Source organism: Saccopteryx leptura, chromosome 2 (assembly GCF_036850995.1).
Source record: "Saccopteryx leptura isolate mSacLep1 chromosome 2, mSacLep1_pri_phased_curated, whole genome shotgun sequence".
In the NCBI taxonomy this organism is placed as follows: Eukaryota; Metazoa; Chordata; class Mammalia; order Chiroptera; family Emballonuridae; genus Saccopteryx; species Saccopteryx leptura.
Window position 1 is genome coordinate 272779749 of NC_089504.1, and position 12539 is coordinate 272792287.

At 33.2% G+C, this 12539-nt stretch overlaps 1 protein-coding gene and 1 non-coding gene across 4 annotated transcripts in view; one reads left to right on the forward strand and one right to left on the reverse strand.

The window, feature by feature from the left end:
• Positions 1-1100: 1100 nt before the first annotated feature.
• The window catches only part of SYT14 (synaptotagmin 14), a 188821-nt gene continuing 177382 nt past the window's right edge, over positions 1101-12539 (reverse strand). For all 3 annotated transcript variants that reach the window (XM_066366061.1, XM_066366062.1, XM_066366060.1), the window contains 2 exons: positions 6612-6801; positions 1101-2721 (listed from right to left, as the gene is read on the reverse strand). In XM_066366061.1, coding sequence (XP_066222158.1) covers positions 2408-2721; positions 6612-6801 — 504 coding nt within the window. In that variant the 3' untranslated portion in view covers positions 1101-2407. The remainder of the gene's footprint in view (positions 2722-6611; positions 6802-12539) is intronic.
• Positions 8356-8431, forward strand: TRNAI-AAU (transfer RNA isoleucine (anticodon AAU)). Its single transcript has one exon. It is a non-coding gene; the product is annotated as a tRNA-Ile (tRNA).

Genomic DNA, 12539 nt, shown 5'->3' on the forward strand with positions numbered 1-12539 from the left:
TTTTGTTTAGTACCTGAAAAAGACAGGGCACCTTCACCTTTACATATGTGCATGTGTGTGTGTATGCACAGTGTGTATGTGTGCAGGCATGTGCATGTGTACACAGACCCACATAATTCATAATCTATGAGGACTTGGTAGCTGGGATGAAGACGGCTGTTCCTTGAAAAGTTTAAAAATTGTTAATTTTCAGGCCATACTGGATTTGATACTTATACCAGGCAAATCCCTCAGGATGTATTTAGAGCACACATACACTTCTGGGCAGAGTTTGAAGACAGATTTAACAAATAACAGCTAGTTAGGTCTTTTTCTCGTGGAAGGAAAAAGCACCAAGCTGGTTTTATAATGTGTGTGATTAGGCTTCCTTACAGCTACAAATAAGACTGATAACTCCTTTTATTAGGAAGATCCCAGTTAGCAATGCAGTCAACTGTGTCAAAGCCGGAACAGATAGATGTAGTATCAAATGCCTAACTCCAACTTCTCAGTAAAATCCACATTCCCCCCAAATCTCTTCCTATATTGCTGCTGAAATACTTACTTACATGAGATATCACGCCATTTGACTCATGTTCTAACTTTGTAACCTAACTTGTTTATAAAAATCCCTGGAAAAAATATAACAATAAAAGAATGAATTTTTCCCTTTAATGCAACTGTATAATATACATTCTTAAATCTCATGTCACCCAATATAGCACTTGTATTTTATCTTATAATTCATGTGTATGAATGCATAGAGCTGCCATTTTTCAAACTAAAAATATATTAGTAGTTCACTGTCTTCTTGGGTTTCTTTTAAGGCCTTTCAGTACAGCCATGGTGAAATAATATCTATGTATGGTTTTGATATTATGGTAATAACAAGTCTTAGTTTATAATTATATATAGTACTTAGTTGGGACTAGGAACAATGACATACTTCTTTTTAGTAATTGGCAAATAGAATGTTTTTGTCTAGTTTAACTAGAAATTAGAAAGAGAAAAAATATTTTCCATATATACAAAACATGTTCTATTTAATAAAGTGTATGCATAAAATTATATATTGGGTAAGAAGCAAAATTAAAAAGAAAACAGCTTATAATATTCCTGATTAGTTTCTAAATATAAAAACAGCAAATGAAAATGCCTTTCGATTTAAAAAACAGCACATTTTACAACTTTTATATACTTCAGAGGAAATAAAGAGCTTGTGACACTGTTCTGAGGAATCTTTCATTTATAAAAATCGAAGGCCTAATTTGCAAATACAACTTTCAAGCTGTATGAGCAAATTCAACTTACGTGAAAGGCACAGGATGACATCACGTTGAAGAATGTATCTGTAAATTTCATAAAAAATCTAGCCACAAGTCACTAGAAACTGCATAAGGAATTTCAGAACTGTTTTGAACATGATGTTCTGGTTCAAACCAAGAACTGGAGAGTCTTCATATTACAAATACGAAGTAGAGCAGGAATGAAGAGGATTTAGAGAGAACGGTTTCTTATTTGAATCCTGCCTTCTTTACGCAGTGCTGGTTACTAAATACTCAAAACAGATCATTAAAGTTTTCTTTAACGTAAACTGTCTTTCATCTTCAACAGCTTATTGACTATATTTTTTTAGTTTGTAAAAAATGTTTTTGCACATTACTACAATTTTAAAGAGTCAATCAGTGAAAGAAATTTTAAAGTAAGGTCCTGTTCTATTAGCTTCCTACATTGGAATACAAGAATACAGGAAGTGCTTTCAACAGAAAGTTACATAGTTCTACAGTACAACCTGTCTAGAAGACTTGCAAGGGACCAGTACAGTGACTTGGTCTCTTTGGATCAGGCAAAAGCAGAGGCAAATGAAGAAATGAGTTTTAAAAATAACATATTAAAAATGCCTTTATGAGGGAAAATATCTGAAATAAAATAATTTTCAGTGTGATTGAAACTCTTCAACATCAGCTATGACTTATAGTAAGAGTTGGAGAACTACTTTCTCATATTTCAAACAACCGGGACAAGCCAGTCAATTATGCTTTCAGGAGAATATGAACAGTGATACTAAAATAGTGTTGCAACTAAAAATTCTAATTAAAAAATCACTTATTTTTGATTTTTTCATGAAATGATTAGCTGTTTTTGCTAAAGTAAAATTAACTTGAACCCAAAAAGCATGTTCTTAAAGCGCTGGAGGACTGTTAGTTTAATGATGATGTTTTTCATCTTTCCAAACAGCTCTACCAGAGTTACAACCTGTCTTCATTTATGTCAGTATTAGACATTCTTTCCACAGAATTAAAACATTTTGGTAGAATGTTGAAGATGATTCTTCAAAGAATAACTCCTCTAACGGTGGCTAGGTAAAAACAATACTGTTGTCATTGGAAATACCGCTGCCTGGAATGGCAATCGCTTGCTCTAATCATTACGACTCCAGTAACGCGTGCCATCTACAGACTTGCTGTCCTTTTGACTCTTTCATTTCAGTCCAGTGATTGAGTTCCTCTTCTCCAGAGCTGTTCAGACCTAAAGAAATCCAGCCTATCATCTCTTTTCTTTTCATGCTGCGCTTGTTATACACAGACAGTATAAGTGTCACATCAGAAAGCTGAAATAGGGCCACTTGAAAAACAAAAGTTTCCTTGTATACCGGGTTTGGCTGCCCTCTGCGGATGGATGTCTTGCATTTAGACATTTCTTGACCCATGGAATTCAGTAGAGTTAATTTAACATATGTATCTATAGAAAAAAAACAACAACAACATACCACGAATATCATTTGAAGCAAACTCAAAACATCTTTCTTGTAAGCTTTGCTGAGAAGATTAAGTATTTCACTTTATAAGGATATGGTGTATACCATGTTTAATTGAAATTCAACTAATTCCATTTTGATGTAGATGCTTATAAAATGTGATAGGTACAGAGAATGCTAAGTAGGCAGAAAATCATTTGGGGGTACTAGTATCTTCACCTCACTATTTCTACATTATAGTTAGAATTTAAAGGTATACCTCATAATCCTTCCTCCACCCTCCCACCCATTCCTTGACCTCCCACGACCACCCTTCCCATCCCACCCCCACTTAGCTTCACTAAGCAGGACATCATAGCATTGATAAACACTTAGCAAGCTCAATTAGCCACAACACTGTAAAGCATTCCACTGTGTTCTCAGAGAGAATAAGAATAAACAAACAAATAGAAATGAAGGCAAATGGAAAAGAGAAAAAGAAGAAGACAAGAAAGCAAAGATGACACCAAAACAGCTTAGGATGGAATGTCAAAAAAATCTCTGCATGGATGTGGTTTTTAATTATATTTTAAAACCATTTAAGGGCCAAAATGAAGCCAAATGCATTAAGGGCTCAATGTTCAGCAAATCAAGTAAAACTTTCTCCTGGTTTCATGCAAGAGTACATTTAATGTGCTTTTTGGATAGTCAAAATAAATACTATAGGATTCCTTTTTGACAAAATTCAATGCCAAATTTTAAGTATGGTATTTAAACTATTTTCATGAATTATAAAAAAACTGATGTGATGTTTAGTGTACAAAGTGAAACATAACAGTTCATCACTTGCTTATTTGGGAGATAAACCCTCTCTTCAAACAACTGCTTCCAAGTTCTTTCGACTCATGCAAATGATCTTTCAGCATGTTGATCCATCATGTGTACTTCATATCAAAATTTCAATTAATTTTGATGAAAATTGCAAATTACTAATGAAGTAACTATTGTTGTATGAATCAAAATACAATGAGTGAAAAAAAAAACCTTTAATTTAAAAAGTTTTGCTTATTTTATACTCTGAATACCATCATCCATAATCAGAGATACAGTCTAAGTTAGTTTTATTTAAAGTACCACAGATAATAAATGTGCATTTTTTGAAACCAACATGGTGGACAGCTTCACTGCTGGCAAGTTTTAGGATATTTTGTTTTTGCATGAAAAGACAACATCCAATTAGCCTCTACAGGAACTCACCTCGGATTATATAAACCTGTCCACCTATCAAGTGTTTTAGACAACAGAACAGTCCATCTGACAACAGGGGGTGGAAAGCAGTAAAAGAAATAATGACCAGATGTCAATTGTTGGGTGAAAGAGGGTCAAAGGTTAGAATTAAAGAGGAAACACTGTTCACTGGAGTGGAAGAACACAAAACTTTAGCATTTTAATTCAGGTAGGGGGTTGAACAAAAGGGTTGTTGGGTAAAATTCATGAAATGAGAATTTAAGATCATTGTGTAATCTTAAACAAAAATTACACTATTTTAAGGGGGACATCTTTATAAAGATATATAGCCTCTTGGTCTAAAGCACATTGAACATAGAATCATGCAAATTATCAGACTATAAAAGACTGAATAAAAGTCATTATAGGATCATTCTTCTTCTTCTAAATTTTTAAGTTTATTCATGCAATATTTAATATTTCAAATAATTTTATTACTCTTAATATAACATAAAATTAAGTTACAAAAAATAAAAGAACTACCCAAAATTTTGCCCTTGAATATTGCTATTGTTTCTTTGGATAAAATATAAATGATCTAGTCTATAACAAAGTTCAAAGCTTAGTACCTAGGTATATATGAAGGGTCACAATCTTATGTAATATATACAGTATAAGATGAACTGATAAAACTGTCTTATATTTTACTTAATAAATATTCTGCATAATTTTAATGTTGACTTATATTTGGCTAAACATCCTATACTGAAGATTAGAATTTGGAATTGGTCTGATTAGTGATTGTTCCTCTCAAAGTGGGTAGAACAAGCACAGAAAAGCAAACATATTTCATTCAGATACCTTTCAGCATCTCCAGTTAAATGTGTCAATTAAACAATTAAACTATTAGCTAAAGCAAGAATGAATGGCAAAGTGATAGCTTGTGGCTAAATGCAACCCCAAGAGTATCTTATCTGTTAGTGTTAGAAAGAATTGTCCACCTGAATGGCTAAATGCAGGGTGTGCACTCCCCATTTGTCAGAGGCTCACCATACTCCTTATCTTTCATCTACAAATTTCACTCATTTAAGTTACTTTCCAGTCCATTATGAGTTTGCATCCTAAGTGTGTATTAGTGAAGATAACCAAGGAGCTGTTTAGTAACTTTCTTCTAGTTTCTTTCCTCCCTCTGAAGTTCTTCTGAAAAGACAAAGGGGACAATAATAATCCCATCCTTCTTTTTTGTACCTATATCTGATTTGAATCTCAGTTACCCTGTGAGAGATAAAACCTTGATTTTTATGTATAAGGCAACAATCTTAGGGGAGTTAGGTCACTTGTCCAAGGATAGAAATATAAACACAATTTTGTCCTGCCTTTGAATTCAGGGATAGAATGTATCCCTGCCTTTGAATTCAGGGATGAAATGTATTCAGGGATACATTTCATGTTATATGTAAAAAGCAAGGTTTCCAAATATGTATTTAGGATTTTTTTTATTTGTTCATTTTGAGAGAGAGAGAGAAGGGGGGAGGAGCAGGTAGCATCAACTCCCATCCGTGCCTTGACTAGGCAAGCCTGGGGTTTTGAACCAGTGACCTGAACGTTCCAGGTTGACACTTGATCCACTGTGCCACCACAAGTCAGGCTATCTTTAGAATTTTTCGCTTTGATTGAAAAAAAACTTTTTTTTAGGACCTTTAGAAGTTAATTCAAGGGTGGAAAAAGTTTCCCCCCGCTTCCAGAATTATTTGATACTTGGAGTAAAAGATTGCTTTAAGTAAGTCTGAGAGAAATCTTTAAACAAATTTAAGGTGGCTATTATTATTCAAAATTTCCTTTCAAGTTTTTGGTTTAGGGCATTAACAGTTTTAATTTAGAGAAGTATAAAGAAACTGCTACTTTCCCTACTTTGTTTCCATAGATATAAACCAGTCGTTTTGGGCATATATTAGATGAAAGTTTCTCTGTACTCCCGTAATTCACCCCCATGAGCTGGGAGAGAGAGAAAGAGAGAGGAGAGTGAGGGCACAGAGATGGGGCAGAGGTACAGTGCATCATCAAGCTTTCCCTTCCCAGCATTTAGGGTAACTCTCCAAATAGTTCTTATTCTGTTTGTCCTGGTAAAGCCAAAGTACATTCCATTTAAGAAAAGACTCTGGTGTTAATACTGATTTATACTTTTAAAGGAAGAAAAATGCACAAAAAATAGTTTCTTCTTAAATTGTTAAGGGAGAAAAGAAAGAAAAACATAGAAGTTTATACATTAGTTTACAGTTCTGCATGCAGACAGAAAACACATCAATCTCAGTTAACAGCAATAACTATACATATTCCTGATCATACTTGTGAAATATTGTTAACTTTAAAAGACCCTATAACTTGTTTCTGGCATTAAAAGACAATGGCTGATAGGGAGAATGTATTCCACTGACATTAGAAAAATTAAAAGTCTTCATACCATACCTTACAATTAATATTTTGAATATCAAGTTTTCTTATTTCCCAAATGAATGGAAATAGAAAACATGAAACATTTGCTGATGATTATTATACCATTTCATTTTGATCAGTTAAGACTAAATGATAGGATTGAAGCCCCTTAACACTGGGATTTCTATAAGTGCAGAAAACATCAGAATTAAAAAATATATATATTTTCACTCACTGGGTGGTCTGTTCGCTGCCAAGTTTCTAAAGTGGCTGCCTTTTATGACTTCTGCTGCTAGTCTTCCAGTGGTGGCATTATAAAGTAGGCCAATGAGAATTTCTGGAACTGAGCCATGTTCAAGAGACTGACATGAGGATGTACTTCCACTACAGGACACTTCTGACATGCTCATTTGGGAGTCACAGCCCTGTAATCAAAAGCAAAGTCTTTAGAGTACTTTGTAAAAAAGATACATTGTTAATGCTGTATTTATTGAAATTAGGCTGGTAAATAAAAATAAAAATAAGAGTTACAAGCAAAATACCAAAACACTAGATTAGACATGTTGTTCCTAGCATATTTTAATCTTTGGATCTCTTTTCATTATACAGCAGTCAAAGAAATAGTAACATATGAGGTTTTAGAAATCCCTGCATATTTATATACAAATCAGAGGAACTAAATCTCTTAAACTCATAGGTGAACTATTTTTGGAACTATTTTCTGAATGTAAAAAACTATTTATAAAGACTTATGGACCTTAAAAGACTGACACAGATTTAGACTTAATTACATTAAATGTAAATGTCTTAACAATGTCTTTAAAGACAAAGATTGATACACTTCCATTAAATAAACTCAACAATCATCTATTTATAAACCAATATGTAAAACACAGAGATGCGAAAAGTTGAAAAGGATGGAAAATAGTAACTATGCAATAACCACAGGAAAATTGATGTAGTTTCATTAGTATCAGTCAAGGTTAACTTTAAGACAATAACCATTACTTAAAGATGAAGAGATACACTCAATAATGATAAAACTTTTAATTTACTAGGAAGATAAAGTAATTCCAAATTTGCAGGCATTAATAAACATGGGCTATTATACTGAAAGCAAAAGCTGCCAGAACTAGAAACATAAATTCACAACCAGTAGAGACTTCAGCACACTGTTTCAATAACTGATCAAACACGCAGACAAATAAATACAATAAAGGGATGTAGAAGATTTGAATATCACAATAAGAAAATTTACCTAACAGAATATATAGAACACTATATCTTACAGAATATACATTTTTTAAGCTCACAGAAGAATTATTACAAAAATAAAGCAAATAATAATTTCAAATAATGGAAATCATTCAGAATGTTTTTTAATCAACTAGAAATATAAGATCTCTTCTAGTGAAGAAAAAATATTCTATATATTTGGAAATTAAGGATACACTTCTAAATAACCCATGGGTAACTAAATGATAATGAAAATTACTTGAAAACACTAATATAAATAAAAACAGATAAATGTTGAATAGTCCAATTAATAGAGAAGGCACAAATACTAAATATCTGTAACGAAAAAGGAGTCATCACTACATATCTTATAGACTATAATATGGTAAAAGGATAGTATGAATAGCTCTTTCAATAAATTGAAAATTTATAGACAGCTATAACCAAATTGAACACAAGAAACAGAATATCTAAACAGTCTTATTAAAGAAGTTGAATTTGTAATTTAAAAAAAACACACACAAAAAGCAAGACTAAAAATTTGAGCTAGATGGCTTCACCAGTGAATTCTAAATAATAATGCTGGTCTTACCCACTCTTCCACACAGTAGGGAAAGAAGAAACACTCCCTAGTTGCCTTTAAGAACCTAATAAAATTTTCAAACCAAAATCAGAAAAGAATGTTATTTTAAAAATTACAGAATTTTCTCATTCATGAACTTAGATTCAAAATCCTAAATATAGCCCTGGCCGGTTGGCTCAGTGGTAGAGCGTCTGCCTAATGTGCAGGAGTTCCAGGTTCGATTCCCGGCCAGGGCACACAGGAGAAGCATCCATCTGCTTCTCCACCGCCCCCTTCTCCTTCCTCTCTGTCTCTCTCTTTCCCTCCCGCAGCCAAGGCTCCATTGGAGCAAAGTTGGCCCGGCGCTGAGGATGGCTCTATGGCCTCTGCCTCAGGCACTAGAATGGCTCTGGTTGCAACAGAGCGACGCCCCAGACGGGCAGAGCATCGCCCCCTGGTGGGCATGCTGGGGGGATCCCGGTCGGGCGCATGCGGGAGTCTGTCTGACTCCCTCCCCGTTTCCAACTTCAGAAAAATACAAAAAAAAAATTCCTAAATATATAATTAGCAAACCTATAACATCATACTTGACAGAAATAGTTTAAATGCTTGCCTTTTGAAATTGGAGATGTGACAATGATGTCAACTATTACCACTTCTAATAACATTAAAGTGGAGATCCCAGGTGGGGGAGGCCTAGCCTTACTGAAAACAATAAAATGAAATAAAAGATGCAATGATTTGGAAGAGGGGGAGATTAAACAGTCCTGTGGACAGATTTTGTAATTATGCACACATAAAATCTAAAGTCCACAGATGAGTTACAATTGCATACAAAGGTAAAATTTTTAAATCTATACCTTGCTGAACACCAGCAACACATCTAAAAATAAAATATATTTTAAAATAGGATTTATTAAAGCATGAAATATAAAATATCTAGAAATAAATATAATAAATGATATGCAAGGCCTCTGTACAGAAAACTATAAATATAAATATTACTGAGATTAAAAGGCTGTTTTATAATATTCTCTCTAAACTGCTCTATATGTTAAATGTAACCAAAATTAAAATCTCAACAGATTTCTTTGTGGAACTTGACCTAATTCTAAAATATATGCCATGCCTGGCTGGTGATGGCACAGTGAATAGAGTGTTGATTTGGGATGCTGAGGTCCCAGATTCAAAATCCCAAGGTTGCTGGCTTGAGTCCAAGGTCGCTGGTTTGAACAAGAGGTCACTGGCTTGGCTTGAGCCTCCTGGTCAAGGCACATATAAGAAGCAATCAATGAACAACTAAAGCATGCAACTATGAGTTGATGCTTCTCATCTCTCTCCCTTCCTGTCTTTGTCACTCTCTCTAAAAATAAATAAATAAAATTAAAAAATAAGGTCGACCGGAAAGTTCTGTCCGTTTTTGGAATAAAACAAAATACAAATTTTTCTTACCATCAATAAACTTTATTAAATAATATAATTGCCATTATTATTAATGATTTCTTGCCAGCGTGAAGGCAATTTGTATATCCCATTTTTGAAAAATGTTTTATCTTTTGATGTGAAAAATTGATCCAGTGCTTGTTTGATATCTTCTTCATTTTTGAATTTTTTGCCCTTCAAAAAATTTTGTAAGGACAAAAACAAGTGATAGTTGGAGGGTGCTAAGTCCAGGGAATATGGTGGATGCGACAGACATGCATCTATAGCATTTCTTTCTTGTTGAAATTCATAAAAATTACAGTGGCGTAAATGAACTTTATCAGTAGCCATGGGTACAGTATCGCTTCACACATAAGACTAACGTGAATCAACTTTGCTTTAGTTAATTTGCTACGTCAGGATGAATACATTAAGTGATAAAAATAGAGAGGCACACATGCACCAAATAAACATGTGCTTACGTGTCAAAACTTGTGATAGAAACGAACAGAACTTTCCAGTAGACCTTATATATGTGGGGTATACATAAAATGCAATATTATTTAGCCTTATAAAAGGAAATGCCAACATATATGACAACATGGATGAACCTGGAGGACATTATATTAAATGAAATAAATCAGTCTCAGACAGTACTTCATGATTCCACTTATATGAGGTATCTGGAACAGTCACACTTATAGAAGCAGAGAGGAGAATGATGGTTGCCAGGGTCTGGGTGGAGGGAGAAATGCAGAGTTGTGTTTGATGGGTGTAAAGTTTGTTATGCAAGATGACTAAGTCCTAGAGACCTGCTGTATAACACAGTATCTATCATTAATAAGACTGTATTGTGCACTTAAAACGTTGTTAAAGGGAGATATGTTAAATGTTCTTATCACAATAAAAATAATAAAACAATATATATATATATAAGCTAGGAGACCTTGTTCCAGTATCAAAATTTAATATAAAGCTGTATTATTTAAGACAGTGACAAAAAGCAATGTAAAACAGATTAATAGAAGGGCCACAAATTAATCTATGCCTGTACAGACACTTCATTTACAGCAAATATGGAACTACCAAGCAGAGAAGAAAGCTAATTTTTTTAATAAATAGCAGTAGGACAATTGGTTATCTACATAGAAAGAAATAAAAATTAACCCCTCCCTCAAAACACACCAAAAATTCAATTCTGTATTTAATAGTGAAAGATAAAATAATACACCTATTCATTAACATATGGGGCCATATTCATGATTTCAGCGTAGGGAAAGAATTCCTAAAGAGAACACAAAAGCATTCATCATAAAAAAAATGTTTGGTGAATCTGATAACATTACAATTAAGAAATTTTGAGTGTCAATACAAACTTTTAGGATGGCTAAAAGGGAAACAATCAATGGGAGAAGAGGTCTGTAATACATATAGTTCTATACTTAGCTAAAAATTCATAATATGTAAAGAATACAAAAAGTCAGTAAGAAAATGACAACAAAATAAAAAAACAGCCAGACACTTGAACCAACAATTTCAAAAAAGAATGGTCAATAAATATATGAAAATAGTAATCAGGGAAATGGAAATTAAAACCAGTGAGGTAACACTACACAACAAATAGACGGGCTAAAACAATTGTGTGATGTGAACACAAAGCAATGGGAACTCTCATATTTCTCTGGTGGTAAAGTGATGACTTTTAAAAATGTTAAAGATACACATACCTTAAAACCTTGCAATTCTGCTCAATTATATATATCCATCAGAAATATGTACAATGTTTATCAAGTGACATATCATATCAGCATTATTTATAATGGCCCCAAACAGAATGGATAATTTGTGGTGAGTTCATACAATACAGCAACCATACTGTCTATACAGTATATAAATACTACACAGCAGAAAAACTAATTATAACTACATTTACAAACCTGACTGAGTGAAAAATGCTGAACCTAAAAGGTATAATTCAATTTATATAAATTTCAACAAAAAAATAAGAAACCAAAGACTAGGCAAAACTAAGCTGTAGTATTTCAGAGCTATAAAGAGGTGATAAAATTACCATGATCAATATAAAAGTCAAAATTGTGGTTAACTCTAGAGATAGGAAGAGAAGACATAGTGATTGGGAAGGACCTGCTGAGGGCTTCTGGGGTTACTGATGTTTTATTTCATGACCTGGATGGTAATTACATGGGTAGCAAATTTTCGTTTTTCATACTTTTCTAATGTGTGTTGGGTTTCATAAGAAAAAAAGACTTAATGAAAGAATTACATGATGCAAGCATACAATATATACAAATTAACAAACCATGATAAAAATACATATTTAGGACTTTCTTGGAAGATTCCTAAAAGGATTCACTCCATGAGTTAAATAAAAAGACCACAAAACGTTTTTTAGAACAGATTTTTAGATTTAACAGATTTTAGATTTTAAGAAATCTAAAAATGTTTTATACAAATCTTCACATTTAAATCTCCTGTTGGCTATGTAAGTGGAGAAGAATTAATACACAGCTGGGGACTGAATTAACTCAATGGACTAAAACCTCATATTTTCAAATTTAACTCTAAACCACTGAGCAGAAAGCCAAAAGGAATATACATAGTATAATCGCAAATCATGGGTACACAACCACATAGTTTGGTATGTTTTCGTGACAGTTGGAGAAGAAAACAATTTTAGTGAGTTTCAATTAGGATATATCATCACTTATAAAAACAGTGTCAAAAACATGCTTGTGCACATTTGGTGCACTTGCTACATTAGGCTATTATACTAGCAGCATCTGTTAGAATACTGTGAAATACATTTCTCATAATATAGTATTTTTCACATTAACCTACTGTCAGATAATAAAATGTGAATCTAATATTTTCTTAGCAACACAGACGTCATGCTGCCAATTTTGAAAAACAAAGTGAGGTCCC